We start from the raw sequence: 22394 nt of genomic DNA, 5'->3' as shown, positions 1-22394 counted from the left end.
AACTGGGAAGGGACTTGTAGAAAGGCATGTAGTGATAGGACAAGGGGGAATGGCTTTAAATTGGAGAAGGGAAGATTTAGACTAGATGTAAGGAAGAAATTCCTCACCACTAGAGTGGTGAGGCAGTGGCACAGGTTGCCCAGGGAAGCTGTGGCTGCCCCATCCCTGGAGATGTTCAAGGCCAGGTTGGATGGGGCCTTGGGCAGCCTGATCTAGTGGAAGGTGTCCCTGCCCATGGCAGGGGGGTTGGAACTAGGTGATCTCTAAGGTACCTTCCAACCCAAACCATTCTATGATTCTAATGTGGTCATGGAAAGAACAGAACTCCTCACTTGAATCTGGTGGGAGGCGTCCCTGCCCGTGGCAGGGGAACGGAACAGGATGATCTTTAAGGTGCCTTCCAACTCAAATCATTCCATGATTACTTTCCAAGGTCCAATTTTAATGCTGTGACGAAACTTTGCAACAGTGAACTCTCTCATTAATTTGGAGCTGGCTCCAGCTCTGCCTAATTTATATTTGCAATGGGGAAAGACTGCAAACAGCACAGACCACACCGTTTTAAAGAAAACATACTGTCAGAGGGACAGTCAAACTTTCAAAGAACACAGCTACTTAGACGAAACGTAACTCTACTTTAACTTGAATCAAAACATTCCATTTTTTTGTAGCATCAACTGCTTTGGGGGTTGGAACTAGACGATCTTTAAGGTGCCCTTCAACCCACACTGTTCTATGATTCTCGTACCCAGACGAGGCCCCTTCCGCACCGCAGGCGCCTCCCCAGGCCTCGCCCAGCCTTCAGGGGAGGCAGCAAGGCCCCCCGGGGCCCGCGGGCAAAGCCGGCCGAGGAAAGAGGAGCAGCCGCAGGACTTACCCTGCTCTCCAGAGCTCGGAGCGGGCGGGAGGAGGGGGAGCGGAAGGAGAGCGCGGTCGGAGGGCGCGCCCGCTCCGAAAACTCCCGCCACAAGGAGCATCATGGGAAGGGAGGCGGGGCCAAGGGCTGAGTCCCCGCGAGGGGGCGTGGTCTATGGGCGGGGCTTAAGGGTGATTGGCGGCCCCTGCGGCTCAGGGGCTGGGTCCCCGGAAGGGGGCGGGGGCTCTGGGGGCGGGGCTTCCGGGTGAATGGCGGCGGCGGCTCGGCTGCCGCTCCTGGCGGGAGGAGCCCCCGCCAGGCCCCGCCCCCCGCTCCCCGCCCCGCCGGGGTCACGCGGCGTCTCCCGCCCCATTTCTTCTCTGCCCCCTCACACCGGTGGCCCTGTGGGTGCTGGCCCTGCCGGACCATGGCCGAGGTGGGTCCCTCTAGGGGTTGGGGTGGCCGGGCCCGCCGGAGGCCCGGCCCGTCTGTGCCTTTCACTTCTCTCCCCATTTCTTGTTTCTCCGTAGCAGCGAGAGGTGAAGGCCGCGCTGGTAAGCGAGACGAGGCGGCGTTTCGAGGCCGAGTACCTGCCAGGTGAGCGCCCGGGGGTGTGCGGGAGCGGTGGACACGGCTCGGAGGGTCCGGGCATTTCCCGCTGTCGCTTTTTCCCTGCGGGCTTATTGTGTTCTCACGTTTTCCCAGGTGGGTGAGCGGTTCTGTCTCTCCTTCAGGTGGCTGAAGCTACCCGGTGGTGGGGATAGTGCACGAAGCAGGAGGTTTTCAGTGTTGGCTTTTGGTGCTCTCTTCTGGGTCCTTCTCTTGGGCAACAAGAGGTGTAGGGGCAAAGGTCTGGGTCCTAGTGGCTAGTGGTTATGTTTGGACGGCTGTGGTGTGAGGTCTGGGGCAGTGCTGTTCTCGGTGCTTTGCAGGCGTAAAGCATGAGGGTGAGGGGAGAAACTCGACCAGTTTGTCAAGGCACGAGTTGTTTTTCAAGAGTAACTTGCACTTAAAATTCATGCTGGTCTTAATGATGCACGTCCAACTGGATTCTTAAGTGCAGGTGCTTTTAAACTTGCAGATGAAGGCCAGGAGGTGCTGGGGATGCCTAGGGGAAAGGGAATACTGGGGTAAGCCAAGAGGGGTTTCCTTTAATTTCAGGGTTGATTTGCATTGCTTATTAGAGAAGAATATGTAGTACTAGAGTATCCTAACTGCAGGAAGTAGTGCATTTTCTTACGACTGTCTGAAAACTTCAAGTTGAAAACATGTACCTATCCAATTTTTAATGCAAATGCAGTAAGAGTCTAGTACTTCAGGAGTTGCATGTATGTCCTTTAACGTAAGCCCCAATCCTGGCAACATATGCCTTGCTTTGATACTCGATCAGAAGTATTGAGGTTATCTAGTTATTGGTTTTAAATATATGTTGCACACTTCTATGACTTCTTTGTTTTTTGGTATAGTGCTTTTCTTGCAAACTCTGAGGGTCTTGATGGTGGTACAACTTTTTTTCATATAGTTGTTCTGCTGACTACTTTGCTCTTGGTTGGAGATGACTTCCATTTCTGGCAAGATCATAAAATTGTTAAAATAGTGTCTTAGAAGGAGCAAGCTTATTTTACCCTTTGCTATTTCTAGATGAATGAAGATGTCTTTGACTATCGGGAAGATCATCTTAAATTACGAACTATTTTGACTGTTAATGATTTCCATTTGTTGGTTTGTTTTTTTTTTTCCTATGATAGGTAATACATCTTACTTTGTATTCTATTATCCTAGAGTCGCACTTATAAGCAAAGACTTAAGAAAGCATGGAACTGATTTGGAGCAGTTCCTGCTGAAAGGAAGTATCACCTTTTCAGTTGAACTATCCCTTACAAGCTTGGAATTCCACAGGTTTCTATGGTTGTAATAAAGCCACTGTTGGGCTAGCTGTTACAGCCATTAAAATAATTGAATGCTGTTGCAAGGTAAGGTGTAATCCTGTTTGCAGTATTTTGAACACATTTTCTCAGTAAGCCCATTTTTGGGTCACGGTCTAGGACTTTTAGTCCTTTCAAGAAAATAGGATTAGGGTTTTTTTGGAGTTTACATTCTTAAGTCCATCCCTCAAATTTAGGAATGCCACAAGTAAATTAATGTTGTCATGCCCACTTCAAGTGTGAAAAAACAAGGCTTTGATTTTATTGTGGTCATCAGCCTTTACTGTATGAGTTCTAATAATGTATTCTTTTACGATGGGGTGTGGAGGTGTATGTCTGCAGATATAGCCAAAGATGCAACTTTGTGTTGTAAGGAAGGGTACACGATTGCTTCATATACAGCAATTTTAGTCTGCTTTCAAAACCACACTGTAAAAGCATGCTGAGTAACTGATGCTTTCTGTGAAAGTCTAGCATGGTCAGAGAATTGTGGACCTGTACAGGAGGAACTTAATCCCATTCACACGTGAGCTGCAATTCTTAAAAGTTGTGTAAACTTTTCAGGCAGTTTTGTTTCTGGGGGGTGCAGCTGCCACCGTTCAAACTTCCTTCTGAAGAAAACAGTTTTCCTGATTATTCTAGAAACTTGGTGTTTATGGAGTGATTCTTCCAGACTATGGAACTCACGATTACTGGTTTTCCCTGATGAAGGAAAAATAGCCGATAGTCACAAATGCTATGATGATCTTGCAGTGACATTTATTTTTTTGTTGCGAAATAAAAGTTTAGATGGCCTCTCAAATCCTGATTTTTGGTTGTTAAGTTCTTATTGACAGAATATAATGTTTAAAGTATAGTATAGCATACAAAAATATGTTCTATAACTGGTTCAGAAAATTCTATTAAACTGCCACATCTAATAAACATTGCTATGTTTCACATAAAACTTACAACTGGATGATACACTACTGCCTTGATGGTTTTCAAGGTAGGATGATAAGTTTTGTTCAGCAATTGAAAGCACCAGAAATCTTGGAGTTTTATGGTTTAGTTTGTGACTAAATCAAATAATTGCTTTAGTAGTCAGATATAGCTCGGAAAAGACAGTGGCAGAGAAGCTTACGAGCTCATTACTCCCAAAGTTTACACAAGAATTTTCTTGCTGAAGTTTTTCAGCAAATATGGCCATTAAGGGGCTGTAGAAGGAGAGGTTGGCCACTGTGAGATCTTATCTGAAAAGCAGTGTTTAATCCTAACTGCGATCTTGTGCTTTTTTTAATCTTTAGTGAATTTTCTAGCTGTATTTGAAAGACTACTTCATTTCTTGAGGAAAGTGCCTTCCTAGTAATTAAAACCCTTGCATTTCAAAGGCATGTTTCCAGTACTGAAAAACTCCTGTTAGTCCAGTAGACTAGCAAGTACTGACTGATATGGTAGGCGGGCAGCACTTTCTTTGCAGTGTTAGGGCCTAATTTCTGGTTTGTCTGTTTAGATTCTTTGTGAGAGCTGGTGATGTAAATGATTTGGATGGTGACAGGAACAATGAAAACAAAAGATTATTTTCTAGTACTGGCTGGTACTGATGATGTTTTGTAGCAAACAGTCTGATTTTTCATTCCTTAGGGGATTTTTAAAATTAGCTTTTATTTCTGGGCCATTTTAATGTTACAGTGGAAGTAATTTATAATAAAATCTTAGTAGATTTATCCACTCAAAAAGTCTTTTTCACACTTCCTTTTGTGTATTAACCATTTCTACTTGCCTGTGTTCCCTCCGCCTTTCCATGTTCATCCTCTTCCTTTCTTCTTTAGGCAAAACTTAATATTCAGAAAAAGATTTTGTAAGAGAGGTTTCCTACTCAAATTTAAAAAGATTAAATTTGGTCATGACTTTCTCTAAGCCAATAGCAAAACATGGTTTGTTAATCCTATTGGTCAATTGCAAATAAAATTTTATACATGGGGAGCATCTGGAAATAGAAACACAGTGAGAGGTCTACTGTAGAGAACTCTTAAGGTAATGTTTTGAATACCTGCTTATGTCTGTTTATGCTCTGAAAAATGTATTTTCCCTAATTCTTGGTTTCCAGGCAAAGAAATTCTAGAAGGATAAGATAGGAAGCGTGTGGATAGATAAAATCTGTAATTTTATAGAAAGCTATGCAGTGCTAATGCTTGAGCTTTCTATTGAATGTAGTCTTTATGGTCACCTAGTGTGTTCTGTTTTGCTACATGCTTAAATCTTTTGCATCTTGTGAAAGGAGATATTTTATTTTTGCCACTCCTTTTATTGAAATAACTCCTTATTAATGAGAAACAGTTTTGTTTTCTTTGTCCCTGTCCCTGTATGGCTACTCACCTCCTGAAACTGTTTTTAGTCTTGCTGATTTCCTCCTCTGACAACTGAAGGCACCTACTTGAATGGTCATGCTACTTAGCTGAACGTATTAGGCATCAGCAGGCAATTAAAATGTTTCCTCTTTCCAGCCAAGGTCAGAGGAATAATTATGACTGTTTCAGACTCGAAACTTCTGGATGAAATAGCTTAAGGCAGTAGTTAAATTGAGAGGCTTTGTGTAATGGAACACTTGACATATATTACTAAGTTGCTTTTTTTTCCATTTTTTTCCACAATGAAGTGGAGATCAGAGTTTTCTTCTATATTCTTCTTGAAAATTCTCAAGTTTTTTCTTTGCTGAAGCATGGATGCCAGAAGAAAATGGAGGAGTGCAGCATTGGTCTCCTATTAATGTAGGTGGTGCTGAAAGAAAGTGTGAAGAGAAGGGATATTATAATTCGTGAATTTCATGAACTCTACCACTGCAAGTGTTGCGATGTAATTTGTGTTCTTTTAGTTTTTCTGAATGTTTCTGGAGTTCTTTTCAGAGCTATTGTCTAATGATATACGAGATCCTTTATGTTGGGAGATAGTAGCTAAGTCAGAGTTTTACCTTTCAGTTTGTCAGTTTGAAGATGGCAACTATTAAAAGGGCTGAATATGCCCTTTTAGAAGGGGGCTGCATGAAAGCTGGGGAGGGGCTGTTTACAAAGGCTTGTAGTGATAGGACTAGGGGCAATAGGTTTAAACTGGAGAGGAGCAGATTTGAACAAGACGAAAGGAGGAATTTCTTCATGATAAGAGTGGTGAGGCACTGGCACAGGTTGCCTAGCGAAGTTGTGGATGCCCCATCCCTGGAGGTGTTCAAGGCCAGGCTGGACGGGACCGTGGGCAGGCTGATCTAATGGGAGGTGTCCCTGCTTATGACAGGGGGATTGGAACTGGGTGATCTTTAGCAAGAAAAAAGGTGGCTAATAGGAAGAAGCTGCTGTTAAAGGAGAACTTCTGTCTTCTCCCAGTCTTCTCTCTTGGCACCAAATGTCTAGTGAGGAGATAAAAGTAACTTTAAGTAGCTATTTTTAAAATAAGGTTAAATAAAATAATGAACTTTGAAACATTTAAAGTTCTTTATAAAGTCTGAGATGTGATTGATCTTCTTGCTTGCTCAAATTTTTCTTGTAGGCCCTTTACCTGAGAGAATTAAGAGAACTAATTTTGGTGTTGTCTTATTGTCACAGTTGCTCCCTTATCTATAACTTAGAATTTGGTCTTAAGCTCTGGTAAATACCAGACTTGCTAAGCAGTTTATGCTTTCTCTCACTTCGGATTCAGCTCTTGCTTAGTTTCTACACAGTTCACAACAGAAGTCTTGCAGCATCCCTGTTTTGCCTCTTCCACTGGCTGTGAAACTAAGATAGTACACAAGAAGGTTTGAATTTCTGGGGCAGTGGGAGGAACCAGGTTTACAAGCTTCTGGACAGTTGTCTTAACCATGAAATGTTTCACAGAAGTCTGGCACTGCTGTTACATATGTGGCTTTCACTAGCTTTTCCTTCCATGTGTAGCTGTGAATACTATTCCTTGTGTTAATTTTGTGACAAGCAGGTTATGTTTCAAATGCCTTATGAAATTCTGTTTTTTACGGACTAATTACAGAGATGTCCATCTCCCTGAGTAAAGGGTGACTAAACTTAGTGTCTCAGTATCTTAGTGGCAGTTCTGCAGGTATGAAGAAATGGGCACTTAACTTGAGTAGTGAGGAGAAACATGTTTACAGGTATCTTAAGTGGCTGGGTTTGGAGATTGTTCAGTTTAGTTTCACATTAATTTCAGTCTGGGTGTCCCTCAACTTCTATTTCCTTTTTGGCCTCTTAATTGTGTGGGATATGGTTAAACTGTGTTGAGAACACAGGAGACCTTTTTTCTTCTAACTTATTCTGTTTTTTTTACCCCAGAAATTTCTAATAATCCTGTGACTGCAGTAAAGTGTTCCATGAGTGATTTAAAATTAGAAATATTCAGACTGTTTGAGAGCAGAGTTTGAAAACAAGTTTCCAGATGCCTATAGAATTATGGGAAATGCACAGATTTGAAGAGAAATTCCTCCTTCTAATTGAGATATTGTGGATGACTAGAGTATTGGAAGGACTCTAGCAATTCCATGTCAGTCTGCTTTGTGCGAGATAAAATGCTTTTCTTTTCTTTTGGGTTTGCCATCTTGTTCTAAATTTTATTTATTTTGTAGCAATAATTAAATAAATCAGATAAGGTAAAAACAGTAATCAAAGCTACAGTGCTACTTCCAGTCTTACCTGATTGACATACTGACAACCTGCAAGTGTGTGGAGAAGCAGAATTTGACTAGTTATTCCTGATTTAGTGTGCATTGTAGTATGTATGTAAATTCAGATTGCGTGTCTCATCTCATTGGGAATTTAGTTGAAGAGAGGAAAAAGATATTCATTTTTTTCAGCTGTCCCTATCTATGATTCCAGTGTTCTTTTCACTGATATTGAAAGTTTGGGTAAAATGCTTTCTACATTCCTTTCACTTTTATTTTCTTAAAATATTCACAACGTTATTTTTTAATGTTGTCTGAGTTCAGAGTTGGGAAAACTTGCTGGTTGCCCAGAAGTGTATGTTCTGAGGAGTGTTCCAGATGATATGTGAATGTTTTTAAATTGTTTTGTGCAAGGTGCACTCTTCTGTCATTCTGACGGTTCTGCTATCAAATAGATACTGAGAGTTGAAAGCCTCAGAAAGCAGTGGAAGATGTTAACCTCCTAGTTTTGCCTGATAGTGTATGATTTCTGTTTAATTACACAATACCCAAATCCCTTATGCAAGTAGGGTATACATGTGATGGATCTCAGAAATACTTGGCTGATTGATTAACTGCAGTCACTCTTAGCTGAAATTTGGTATGTGTTAAAGATTATTAAACCAGGCTGAAGGTAGCTTTGGCACTGGAGATGTGTAATACTGATGTTAAAGTAAATCCTAGTTTGCTGTGGCTGCGAGTAACCACACATGGCTTGGACGGCCTATATACCATGCTGAATAATCCATAGCATAGAATAGCTAGTGTACTATGGCTAAGGGAAGCCAGTGCATTTTCTGTATCTGACTGTGGATGTAATAGCCTAGTTATCTACATGACTGTCTCTGAAGGGGATTTGAGTTGGAATGCATGTTAAATGGAGAGGCTGTGGAATCTTTCTATCATCATAGAGTAGTTTGGGTTCCAACCCCCTCAGTTGGAACCGTTTTGAGTTTTTGAAACCTGACTCAAAAAGGTACTTGGCAACCTGTTTGATCTTGGAAAATTGGCCGTTCTGTGAGAAGGAGTTAGGAGTGAGATGACCTGCAGAAATTCTCTCCAACGTTAATTTTTATGATTCTAACTTGAAAGTAGGTACTGTTAGTGTTTGCCAGGCAAACTCTTGAAGTTGTAAATCACTGGAGGAATAATTGAATGTTAGATGAGCAGTTGAGACTCTATAAAATTTAGTAACCAAAATCCTTGCAGTGTGCTTTATCTGTAGTTGACCTACAGCCACACAAGTTAAACAGCATTTTCAGTCTTGGGCTGAGCGTTCACTTTACTGGCCTTAGCTCATTCTCTGTAGTCTTACTGTCTTCTGAGAGTATTTAGTGCTTTTGGGCAGAGAGGAGCAAGTAGGGGAGACTAAGATTAAGGCAATCGCAATTTGGCTGTAGGCTTGGTTAAGGAACAAGGTAAGATAGCAAGAGGAGATCAAGGAAAGGGAAGATTTTAAACCTAATGAAGAGGGAACTGAGTAGATAGTGTATGTGAGAAGCAGTCAGATGTGAAGAGATGCATTTAAGTTCAACTATAATAATTTTTAGTGGATGGGCACATTTAAAATGGGTGTATTCTTACAGTTAAATTGATGAATTTATGACAGGAAATAGCAGAAACTGAAAGACAAATAAAATAGGTCATATCTTTGGATGTAGGCCAGTAAAACTAAAAATATTAGCAGAATTTATTGTCTTAACATCTTACTCACTGTTAAGGTATCTGATTGAAATGTGCATCCCCTAGCCATCTAGTCACAGGTCTAAATAGTTGTTTTAATTATGTTGGCCCTGAAAGTAGCCATTTTGAGTTCATTGCTGCTGACAAAGGAATAATCTTTCCAGTATGTGGAAATTAACATCTATTTTATTAACAACCTGTCTTAACACTTCTTATGCTAATCATAAATAAATTTAAGTGGACGGTTTAAGAGCTTGTGCTTTTTCAGTAGTTAGCAAAGAGTATCAGTGTCTGTTGATTTCAGAAGCCTGTTTCTATCCTGGGCTCTTGATTTACTTTTCAGTTATGTAGATTTCTCAAATAAGAGCTTTTATCTAAAGTATGAGCCTTTGAAGCCCATCTACAATAAAAATAGATTCACCTCAAATTTTGTATTCTATAAAATTCCCTACTTAAAAAAATAATACTAAAGGTAAGGAGCAGCAGGAACAACTCCTGTTTCATCTGAAGTATTTTGTGAAAAGCCTGTCGACCTGGTATCCTGTTACTAACCTAATCTAAGAATGTGAGGTTTGGGGGTTTTGTACTGCTCTAGTTATGTGGTTTGTGTTCAGTAAGATAATAATTTACGCATTCTACACTTATAATATTCTTAAAGAAAACTGTTTTGTTTAATGTATGATGTATAGTGTGTGGTCAAAAACAGTAATATTAACATTGTTCTCTGGCATCGTGGTCTGATGTGCTGATGCCTGTACGTTTTAATATGCCTATGAGTTTTAATTTTAATTAATTTAAACTTAATTTAAGTTTTACTCACTAGTGACACTTATTGTGTACATTCATCAATACACAGATTCTTAACCTATATACTAATATATGTTAATTATAGAAACATGTTTCTAGAAAAATTGCACTTGCCATATACAAAACTTCTTGTTTTCTAATGTTTTGTTTTTGTATAAGAATCACAGAAAATATTTTTGTAGTGAGAATAATCTTAGTCTTCCTAACTATCATCATAATTAGAGAGATGTTCTTAATTTCTCTTGCTATGCTTTGTCTGCTTAAGTTTGAAATGGCAAAAGATACCCCATGTTCCTAGGAGATCGACATATTGGAACCTGACAAATCACCTTTTCATGTTTTTGTACCAAAACCTACATTGTTGCACTAATTTATTTATTTTTTAGATAAATCGGAGAAATATGATTCAAGAGATGTGGAAAGACTTCAGCAAGATGATAAGTGGGTTGACAGTTACCTGATTTGGCGTCACGATGTTGTGGATGATACGTTAAAGATGATTGATGAAAGCTTTCAGTGGAGGAAAGAATATACTGTTAATGGTAAGCTATGTTATATAATAGTGGCATGTGTTGCTTTCCTATTGAACCACAACTGACTTCTATATGTAGTTTTGTTAAGCACCAAAGGTTTTGTAAGTGCCACAGAGCTGAACAAGAATTTTTATATTCAAAAAAAAGGAAAAAATAGAACTGTTGCTTTTTATGTTGACCTGTACTGTTTTGCTGTTTTGTTGTGGTTCTGTATATCTATTGAAAAGGAAGGAAGGCAACTTCTCTTGTTTTGTCTTTGTGCGTTTCCTAGGAGGGAGTCCTTAAAGCAAACAGCAAAACCTCACAAAAACTGGTCTCTGTTGTTCATCCTAGTAGCACTAGTCTAACCCAGGTAGGATAGGTCTGTGTTTTATCCTGTGAGACTGTTTTGAAGGTGGACTTTATCTACTGGACTTCACAGTGTGAATTAAAGAATGGAACAGAATAAACAACAGGAACTGCAGATATGAGCAAAAAAACCCCAACCAAACCAACAAAACCCCCCACATTTGTAGCGTTTTTTTTCTTAAATCAATTTTTTATTTGTTTCTTCCCAAGTATATCCTACTGTACGGCATGATAGGAAGAAGATAGTAAAGATTTCCAATAAGCACAATATTTACATTAGTTTAGTAAAGGCCTTAGGAAAGTGGCTTATAAAGAAATTTTCATATTGTTGCTAGACTGCATATTTAGTGACTTCTGTTAAGTTACAATGTGATTATTATGATTACTGAAATCTTTCATTTGGCTTTGCAGACTTGTCAGAATCTGTCCTTCCAAAATGGTTATTTGAAAGTGGTGTTCTCTTTCTGCATGGATATGATAAAGAAGGCTATAAATTATGTAAGTTACACAGAATATAATATTTTTAGTCACTGATCATTATTTTGTTTCCAGCATTTTAGCATCATCTAATTTCAAAAATAAATATTTTAAAAACAGAAGGAGGTACATATTGGCAACTGTTTTCACTAAAAATGGTGGGAAGTTTGTAACACCGAGTATCTCTCCACTGCAGGAAACTATTGGCAATTTTCAGAAATCATAAACCTTTATCCAAATTATAACGCTGTTCTTAATTTTCCTGTTGAAGTGTTTTTTCTGTATCTACTGTGGTGAGTATATGACTATTACAGATGCCTATTACAGTTCATTTTCACTGCTTTTCTAGCAGCCCATGTCCTTGCATGCTTGCAGTGGTTCACAGGAGGTCTGCAATGTTTTCCTTGGGGTTTTTTTCCTACATTTTTCTGATACCATTGGAATGGTCAGTAACAGCATGGACAGTGGAGAATTGTTGGAGAATAAACTCAAGTTGTGTGATTAACTTCTAGCAATTAAAGAGTAAGATTTGTAGGGAAAACAGTAAATATTGACTGATATACTCCTAAGGTCTTTATTAATAGAGTATAGTAGATGGTCAATATTATTTTCTATAGATGATTCGGTTGTAACATGTTGCATATTTACTTTTAATTAAGCTTAAATCCTGTGAGGTGAAGGAGGCTTTTTAAATAGATAGCTCATGAGGCTTTCCAAGCGGTGATGTTGAGCCTTGAACGAACCAAAAACTTAAATCTGAAGTTCTGCTTTTCCTTAGTTTACGAGGGCTTGTTTGTGCTACAAATACAATTCAGTCTTTACAAAAATGACTGTTCTAAACAGCAATATAGTAGTTCTGGAAAAAAAAAAAACTGACCAGAAAAATACAGCTTTTGTCTATAGCTGCATTTTGTCGAACTGTTGATTTTCTTATCGTTATAACATACCAGTGCTGTATGAAAAATTGTGGCTTTGTTATGCTTCATGATATTCATTTAGCCTCCAAGGTAAGTAGTGATGATACTTTTTACGGCATTTAGAAAGCTGAACATGATTATACTGGGTGGTTCAGTTTGGTAAGATCTAGGGTAGGAGAAGTAAACAAAACAATTACTTTTTTGCTTCTCTGTTTGAACTGAGGAAACTATGCAATTGTTTCATGGCAAGAAAGTGTAAGTCAGAACAGTAATGATTTCTGATTTAATTATCTCTGAAATATAACTAATATCTTGATTATTTTCCATATATGAAATATTTTTTCTGGGAGTGTTTATTTGGCCGGGATATCCTGACTTGGCATGCAAGTTCAGATTGTATTGTAGTTAAGAGTTTCTGATTAGTCAGTATTTGAGAAGTGTTTCTTGGGCCATGTGTTCCATTCTCATTCGGTTATGTAGAACAGACATTTTGGAGTGAGTCATAGAATAGTTTGAGTTGGAAGAGACCTTCAACATCAACCAGTTCCATCCCCCTTGCCATAAACAGGGACGTTTTCCACTAGATCATGTTGCTCAAAGCCTTATCCAACCTGGCCTTGAACTCTTCCAGGGGTGGGGCATCCACGACTTCTCTGGACAACCTATTCCTTTAACGTATTAAAAAAAAAAAATTCAGGAAATATTGGTTACTCTTACAAGAGTCGTGCATTTGAATAGGAGTATCTTTTTGCAATTTTTAACTTAGAGACTTAGAGCATCTAGTTAATACACTGTGTTTAAAAAAAGGTTTATTTACATGAGCTACAAAATGCTTTTTATTTGCAACTGGAAGTAAAAGACGTGGAGGCATCTATTTTTAGTGAGACTCCCAAGTATCAGGCAGTAAGATATTGGAGTATATCTACAATTATTTTCAGGGCTTGTATAATTTTTTTCTGTAGAGGTACCAAAAATGAAGGCTGCTCTTCACATTGCTGCCTGAATATTCCTTTAATTATTTCACTGTATAATCAGTAATTTGGTTTCAGACATTTTTATGAAGTCTGTTACTTTGAAATATGCATCTTTTCATGGAAAGACTTGTCTCTGCATGACTCATTTCTTATTCCAGAAGGGTGTATATTTGGCATTAATTTGTATAATGTTGCTCATCTGGATTTTTAAAATATTATTTTAGAAAGGTCTGCTTTTTATATAATTTGTAATATATATATATATATAAATCAGCTACCATGCTGTAGAAAAATGTATTCAGAAAAAGAAACATTTTCACAGCCACAGCAAAACTTAGAATACATACAGAACTTAATAGACCTGAGGTCTGTGTGATTTAATTTGGATTTATGAAATTACAATCTAGATGAGAAGCAGTTAAATACTTGAAAAGTACTTTTGTACTATACTTTCTTCTGTGCTATAATGCTTTGTATTTTCAATTTTTCAGAAGTTCCAATATAAAAAGATAAGCAAGGAAAAGGTTCTGTGTGGAAAGATATATAGCTGTTACTATGGTGTTTAGTGGACACAAAACCAATAGAAATGTAGAATACAAGTTCAGGTGTTAATCAACTTCAATGCATCCTGTCTACTTATTTGTGTACTATTTTCCTATTAGTTTGAATCTGTTTTTTCATTTTTTTTGTTTTTCTTTCTTCTGACAAGTTTGGTTTAGAGTGAAGCATCATACAAAAGATTCTAAACAGCAACTTGAGAAAAAGAAACTGGTAGCTTTTTGGTTAGAACATTATGCAAAGAGAGATCATGGAAAGCCCTTAACAGTGGTATTTGACATGGCTGAAACCGGAATCAGTCACATAGTAAGTATTTTCATTTTCTTCTAATTGCTTTCTTTATTAACCCCAGAAAAATGGGAGTCCCTGTGCGATCCTTGACACTTAAATAACTTAACATTTCCTCACATTAGCAAGACACAGGGCTTACCATGACATGAGCAGTTTCCAAACCCCTTTGTTACATATTGAAGTCTTGTGCAGCACATCGCAAACTTGGTTTTAGTTGAACTGAGCCAAAGTGACTAAATGTTGTAATTACTCACCAGCTTGGTTTGTCAGTCATCATGGATGACAGTAGTAGAACTTAGTTTTTGAACACCCAAAAGGCAATAAGCTGAGCCATCTTTTGTTGTGAATGCAGTTGCTGCCATTTCTTCAACTGCTTCATTTTCATTGCTATAATTTTTTGGTGAATCAGTCAACCAAGAGTGGTAGATGAAAAAATGGAGTAATGGTAAAGCATTAAAACCCTCACATGGAGTGGCTGAGATTTTTAAGAATCATGATCCCTTCCAACAAGTCAGCATTTGCAGCTGACAATTCAGATTTTGGTCCCATCTGTCCATCCTCCATGCTATGTATGCTGTCCCTGTATGTTTAAGTTGTGTTCATTTCTTCAGTCCCAGCATGCATCTCTCTCCACCCATTGGATTTTGTTGTGAAGAGAAGCTAGCTCAATGCCAAAGAGCAGTTCATAAAGTAGACTTGCTTCCAGTATCACCTTAATTAAATATAGCTGCACTCTGGCTTTTTTCTTACCAAGAAAAAAATGTTATTACAATAATGAGCCTAATATAGTGAAGGAAACGGAGTGCTTGTTGTGTACAGACATAGAGAAAATGAAGGTGTCTGAAATCAAGCAGATGTGATAGACAGGCCTACAATTCAAAAGTCTTTTGGACTCTAGCTTATGCATCTTCAAGAATATCATCTTCACCCCCTTTAAGTTTCTTCTCCAACTGTGAGCTTTGCTGACTGCTTCCTCCAAGTTTGAACTTGCATAAATGGGATTCTACCTCTTCGTTCAGAAGAGGAGACATTTTGTATCACAAGACTTCATGGACTTCATAGCAGAAGTCCTGTTCTGGGTATTTGGCAAGAAGTATTGAAAAAATGAATTCCGTACTGATTAGTCAGTCATATATCAAGTCCGTATGCTAATGCTACTTTGGGAATTAGAGATTCTTTGTGTTTATATGAAAGATTGTGTAATTCCCTGCCTGAAATAAACTTCAGAGAATGTTTAAATTTAGATGATCATTGGAATTCAGCAAATTGTTCCTGTGTACTACATGAAACGTAAATGTAATTAAGAACTTCCCGAATTGTTGGTCTTAACTGTTCCCGAGTCCTGTGCCTGTATGGAAAAGTGGAAGATTTGAAGGATGTGGCTGTGGGATATTGAATTTTCAAAAGCTTTATTTATTGTCTCTTTGGTTATAGTACTTCATAAACTGATTGTGAAAGCATTGCTATATTAAAATTTCCCACAAACTCTCCGCATGGAATTTTCTTAATTTAGAAAAACAGTAGTTGAGTAGCTCTTGATTTTCACTAAAGCTTTCACAAAGCACATAAGCATTTGTTCTTACGTGACCTCTGGAATTTCATAGTCTTCAGTATTTACTTTTTTCTTGCATGCTATCTGAACCTGTTGCATGAATGCCAAATTATACCTGCATTTCTTTAAAGGGTGCTAAACTATATTCAGTCTGTAGTGCAGCAGCATCAACGTTGTGGCATAAAAGAGTGGTAGGGTTTCTCCTATTCAGAGCTAGAGGTTGAGCTCAGTAGGGTATTTTTCCATTGTGATGCAGAAATGCTATCATCTATTTTGGGAGGCAAAAAATTCCCTTAGGTATTCCTTGTGATCAGTCTTTTTTATATGATGGCTTTCATCCTACAAAACATACAAAGAAATACATTTCTTTTCCTTGTTTAAGTAAACTTGAAATAGACATCTTTTGCTGATGTCTATTGATTGTATGTGTCAGCACTTCTGTGAGGACCACAATGACGAACTGCTTCTTGTGGAGTTATTTGTAAATACATGGCAGTTGAAGACAGAATTCTCAACTGCGGTCTGATTTTGTCTTCTGTGGTTCCTTTTCACTTCCCTTGCTTTGAGATGGAATGTTCGAGCCCAGTACTTCATTCTCCTATTTCAACATTGATCAGTGTACTGACTGGTTGCATGCTGTCATCTGGACTTTTTGTACGTTTTCTGGAAGCTATTTAATAGTCATTTGCTCCTAAGATTGTTCCTTAGTTAGTTTTAGGTGTGTCTTGTTAAAATCTCCTGTTTCAAAAGCTGCTGCGCGTATAGAGCAAAGAGGTTCTGGTTAATATCTGGATCACTAGATTTACTTAGGGCTAAGTGCACTAGGTACAGTGTTCATTTTATGTTGTCATGTTTACAGTGAGTCTTTAAATCCACCAGATCCAGGGTGTTTGTGATCTGTTTTAGGTATGAGTTGGGGTGTAAATTTGTGTACGTATTTGCATTAAACAGCTGTTCTATATAGTCTGATATGCTACTATACCAGTAGAACTTGATATGGATAATGGCACAGAAGGAAGCTGCAGCTTACCTCTTGGTTGAGGTCCTCTTATGAAACGAAAATTCATTGTTTTTAAACATACATAGATTTCAGAGTGAATGTGTGCTGTAGTATCTCTTCCTTTAGCTCTGATTTTCTACCTATTAGTATCTTTATAAAGAAAGCATATATCTTTAATATTTGCTTTGTAGAATCTTGTTTATAAGATTAGAACTATAGCACCTTCTGCATTTTTACTGATCCTGAACTTAGACAACCTAAAATGAGGTTTTCCTTTTTTTGGAAGGGTGGAGAGGGGTGACATTTGAAATTTTAATGTAGATATACAAAAATTCAGAGTTCTGTCATTCTCTTCAGCTGAGTTCAGTAGAGAAAAGCACATTTTTAGCACCCACTTTCAGGAGCAGAATCTAAGCTGGTTTAGTTCACAACATGGAGATCTTGCCTATCATTACATATTATAGATTTAGTCTAAAAACCGGAAGCCTCATAGGTTTTCTGCAGGTGAAAAAAAAAATCTTATTTCTATAGAATAGAGGAAATGTTCTTATTAAATGCCATGCTGTCTTGTTATTCTTGCATAACTGGCTAAAACTTGTGCTTTATTCCTTCTTTTTGTTAGAATGGTAGGAATGCGTTTCATTGTAAGCAAAGAAAAAAGAAGCTTTGTCTTTTCCAGGCAAAATGGTTAATGCTGCATTAGGACATTGCAGTTGAGTAGTACAAGGCCAGAAGCTTTTGAGGAGATGTTTTGACAAATAAGTATGGTGCAATTCCATTTTGCAGGGCTGGATTGGTGCTCTTGCCTGTGCCTTGAGCTGTCTATCCATACTTCTGAAGGTAATAGTGGAGCCATGGTTTTATAACACAAGAGTAAGGGATTGTAATTTCCTTGATGTGAAAAAGCAACTTGATTTGGGTTTTATAGGGCGTATACTAAAGCAACTTCTTTCCAGTATCTTTGAAACTCCCAAAGACACGTTTTCAGCAAATGCCGTCCATAAATGTCCCATTGTGCAGTCTTGCTTTGTAGTTAATAGATTTATGACTGAACAGAAACATTTTTAATGGCTGTTTGTAACCATGTAGAGTAATTGATAAATTTAATCTTGAAAGAACTTGGGTTTGAGTTTTTCTCCAGAATGGGCTTCGTTCGTTTGTTCCATTGCTATGGACATCTACTATGTCAGCTTTTATCACTGGTATACTGCCAGGTGATTCTCATAGCTCCTGACTTGTTTCACCATCTCAGTTAACTAATAATTGCTTGGAAGTCTGTTTCTGCTATTAAATTAAGTATACTGCATGTGGTACAAGGAACAACCCATTAAGATAAATGCTTCTATTAAAGGCTACCTTCTGTCTGTAAAGATAGCAAGCTTTTATTTAGTTTCTGTCTACTGAAGCTACTAATAAAGCTTTCAGGTCGTTGGTAATCCTCTTCTACAGGCTATTGGATTTTTTCTTTGTCCACGAACATTAGTGTGTCTACATCACTCTAGGAGTCTGTTCTTCACAGCTTTGTTACTGTTATGACACTCTGGATCCTCCATTAGCAATGTGGTTGGTTCTATCTCTGAAAGGTCCCTTTGTAGTAGTGGTCACTCCTGTTAGAAGGACCAGTAAAAATATAAGTAATTGTGGCAGGCTTCCCACTTAAAAGAAGTACTTCATTGTGGTAAAGTATCTCTTATTTTGTTATCTATAAATGTTTCATAAAATTTCTGTCTATTACTGTATAGTCTGTTCTGTTATACCTGGATTTTGCCATGGAGACTTGGATGTACTGTACCTGTGTGGCTGCTTGTTGGATGGAAGCACCCTGAAACGGGGTGTAAGAAGCATTTTTGAGTGCTCTTTGACCACAGTTTCTCTGCATACCACAAACTAATACTAAACCCAAAAATTCTCTTAAGAGGATAACTTACTGTTTTCTTTCCTTGAAGATCCTGGATGCAGTATAATGTTGAACAATATGCAGCATACTGAAATTTCTGTTTAATAACTTATATTTAGTGTTCTCCCTTGTAAGACTGCAAGGTCATCTGTCCAGCTTCTCTAGGGCTAAGGGTGTTTCCTCTGTATCTTTCCATTACAGCTTAAGTCCTGTTGATGCTCTGCAGTAGTTCAGATACCTAATTTACTGTGTTGTCAAGTTTGACTTTGTAATGTCAAAGCTAAACTTGACTGCAGTACTACAGCAATTTAGTGAAATGAAAAGCATTACATGGAGTTTAGATGTGTAGTATATGTAAAATTTGAATATAGGTGGTTGAGTAGCGCAATATATCATAAATGCCTTGGTTTGACGAAGCCTGTATTTTAAAGGTTTTGATTTACTGTGTATTTACTCTATGCTTTTATTTTAGGATTTGGATTTTGTTCGGTTTATTGTCAGCTGTTTTACAGATTACTACCCGAACTTCCTCAGTAAGTATTGTGTATTACATTTTAAATATTGTAGACTTGTATAATAGGAGCATTTTGTAATTATTGCAGATGGTGAGGAAGACCTGAAGTCTTTTTGTTTGATTTATGTGGTAACTACATGGGATGCACGTATGTTACAGCTTGAGAACATTTTTGTGCACATAAATCAGCACAACTTTGTAGTTGAAGTAATTTACATTCATCAAAAATTGCCCCTGGGTCAAGGCAATCCCAAGCACAATGACAGGCGGGGTGGTGAATGGATTGAGAGAAGTCCTAAAAAGGAGGACTTGGGGGTGCTGGTGGATGAGCCTGCAGTGTCAGCTTGTAGCCCAGAAAGCCAGCCATATCCTGGGAAGGATCAAAAGTGTGGCCAGGAGGTTGAGGGAAATGATCCTGCCTCTCTGCTCTCAGGAGACCTTACTTGGAGTATTGTATTCGGTTCTGGAGTGCTCAGCAGAGGAAGGACATGGATCTGTTAGAGTCCAAAGGAGAACCACAAAGATGATCAGAGGGCTGGAGCCACCTCCGCTATTAGGATAGGCTGAGAGAGTTGGGCTTCTTCAGCCTAGAGAAGAGAAGGCTATAGGGAGACCTCATAGCAGTCTCCCAGTAGTTAAAGGGCTTTACAGGAAAGCTGGGGAGGGGCCCTTTGTCAGGGAGTGCAGTGCTAGGATGTGGGGTAATGGATTTAAGCTGAAAGAGGAGAGATTTAGACTAGATGTTAGGAAGAATTTTTTTCCTGTAAGGGTGGTGAGGCACTGGCACAGGCTGCCCAGAGAGGTCATGGATGCTCTGTCCCTGGGAGTGTTCAAGACCAGGCTGGATGAGACCTTGAGAAGCCTGATTTAGTGGGAGGTGTCCCTGCCCATGGCAGAAGTTTGGAATTGGATGATCGTTTAGGGCCCTTCTAACTCAAATCATTTTATAATTCTGTGATAAATATCAACTGGCTTTTCAAGAAATAAGAATCTAAGGCATGTTTTTACGAGTTAAAAATTGATATAAGCATCTGATAGAACTGAATTGGCTTGGTTTTGCTTTTGTTACTTGTATAGAAGCTTTGCAAACTTGTGTGAGAGTTTGTATCCTTTAGGAGCCTTCAGGGGGCAGAGAATGAATAGCTATAAAAAAATTTTCTGGAGTTGCGGTTTACGCTGAATAGGTTAATGTGTGTATGTGTGTGCACACTTAGAAAAACCTACATACTTGCCTGCAAATTTTTTTTAAGAGTATGCAAGCACTACATTTTTGCCAACTCATCTTATATGAGTTAGACTATATGAAAATGCATCAATGAATATTGAGATTCTGCACAGTAACTGCTTAAACTCTAATAATAGATGTAAGATTGTTACTCGAACATCAAAACTTTGACCAAATATTGAACTTAGACAGGTGCAATATTAAGTTTTTATTTATTTGACTTTAGAGAGAAATTTAGGGACACTTCTGAGTCAAAGTACTAACTTTTCAGACTTCTGTGAAAACAAAGTTTGGAAAAATATAATTTTACAAAGACTTTTTCCACGGGAACAAGAGTTGCTGAATATATCTATTAAACTTTCTTTTCCATACAGTTGTTGCTTTTCAAGGTCAGGTTGAGATGTTTCCTTTCTCTGCCTTATTTGGGATGATCAGGTATTAGTAACATTATGTTAGAAAAGTAGTATCCCAGAGAAGTGTATAGAAGTGCTAATGCCTTTATTTAGCAGTAGAAAAAGGTTTATACAAAATTGCTTCTATAAGAATTGAATGTGGAGGTTTCTAAAAAACGAGTATTCACTTTTTACATTACCATTGTTGCTGTGCTTCCTCTTAACCAGAGAAAAACTTAGTATTAGGATTATTTCCTGTTCTTTTGTCTTTTCAGCAAAGATAGTGATCTTTGAAATGCCATGGATAATGAATGGTGAGTTTTTTTGTGTTGTTTAGACCATAACTTTCTAAAAGTAGTAGCATAAATAGGAAGTATTTTTCTGCTCTTTGTAGATACAGCTGAGAGGTGGAATTGTTAAATCTGTAGATTGCATGCTTTTTGGTTTTCCTTCTAGTATTGTATCTTGGTTCGTACTTTAAATAGTCTGTATTCACCCGGTTATCTTTAAAGCTTGGGGGATCTTGATAAACAGTCTTCCCTTGGATGTTTCCAACTGTAATCCTTCCTAAACTAGATCTTTTCATGATTTAGGAATACTGTTATTGCTAAATGGTGGACATCTTGGCCAGAATACATTACTAGTAAACGCAAGGCAAGATGGGTGCCTGATGTTGCACATTGATATTTTTGCATATATTTTGATGTGTGTACTTCAGAAATTATCTTTAATCATAATGTGCAGGATAAACATGTTATTCCTATGTTTTTACTGTATGAATGCGTTTTTTCGTGACATCTTTATATTTTTCCTTATATTCATGTCTTGCCATTGCTCAATTAACTGTAGTGTTTGAAAATACTCTGTAGATCTAAATGTGTGTCTTTTTAAAGCAGAAAAACATTTCAGCTAGAAAGACTGTATACTTATCTTTCTCAACCTCCCTTACTCAGATTTGGAAATAGAATTGCTTCTTAGACCGTCAGTACTTTCTGTAGTAGATTCCAAGAGAAGAAAATTGTCATTTGTTAAATCAAAGATACTCTTTCCATGGGAGTCTTTGTGGTCTTGCTATAGATGAATGCAAGTTTTTGCTCTAAATAATACACTTTTCCTTGCGCTATTTATTTGTATTGATACCTTCAGATGAGATCCTGTCGTATTTTATGGGCTGTAGTTCCTTTGTGTTCCATAAGGTCTACCTGTATGTTGCAACAAAAATCCTTCCTGACAAGTTATGTATATATCTTTTGTCTTCTTAAAGCTGCTTTTAAAATTGTGAAGGGTTGGCTTGGCCCAGAAGCAATAAGCATGTTGAAGTTCGCAAACAAGAATGATGTACAGGAATATATCAGTGGAGAGTATCTACCACCTCACATGGGTGGAACTGTAAGTATTTTGATGCTTCGTGGTCCTTTTGTGATAGACAGAGATGTGCCTATATGAATCACATATGTGTGATTGAGAGTTGGCAGTTCATGGATGTGAAATTTTGTTGAAATTGTTCTGCCAATGACAGTTTGTAAGTCAAATTACTATAACATGGATTAACTTTGTTAGGAAAATAAGTTTCATGGCCTTCAGATTTTTTTTTCATCTTGCTCCAGAGCTATGATTCAGTAAAGACAATCATATAGCAATTATTTTTTCTTTGCCTTTAAGACTGTATTTTAAGACATGACTGTGGAAGATTAAGAATATATTAGATCCCCAAAGAGCTTCAATCTGGTATTGCTTTGGCAGAACCTGGATCTTATTCTCGTGCAATCTAAATAGCAAAACCACACG

General features: G+C 38.1%; 1 protein-coding gene across 1 annotated transcript in view; it reads left to right on the top strand.

The window, feature by feature from the left end:
• The first annotated feature begins 1237 nt into the window (after positions 1-1237).
• The window catches only part of MOSPD2 (motile sperm domain containing 2), a 36112-nt gene continuing 14955 nt past the window's right edge, over positions 1238-22394 (top strand). Inside the window, exons 1-8 of the mRNA XM_069874524.1 lie at positions 1238-1292; positions 1387-1453; positions 10315-10470; positions 11221-11307; positions 13887-14041; positions 18948-19008; positions 20882-20920; positions 21871-21995. Coding sequence (XP_069730625.1) covers positions 1284-1292; positions 1387-1453; positions 10315-10470; positions 11221-11307; positions 13887-14041; positions 18948-19008; positions 20882-20920; positions 21871-21995 — 699 coding nt within the window. The 5' untranslated portion in view covers positions 1238-1283. The remainder of the gene's footprint in view (positions 1293-1386; positions 1454-10314; positions 10471-11220; positions 11308-13886; positions 14042-18947; positions 19009-20881; positions 20921-21870; positions 21996-22394) is intronic.

The sequence above is a fragment of the Phaenicophaeus curvirostris genome, chromosome 1 (assembly GCF_032191515.1).
Source record: "Phaenicophaeus curvirostris isolate KB17595 chromosome 1, BPBGC_Pcur_1.0, whole genome shotgun sequence".
NCBI classification, from domain to species: Eukaryota; Metazoa; Chordata; class Aves; order Cuculiformes; family Cuculidae; genus Phaenicophaeus; species Phaenicophaeus curvirostris.
This window is presented reverse-complemented; position numbering and strand designations above follow the sequence as displayed.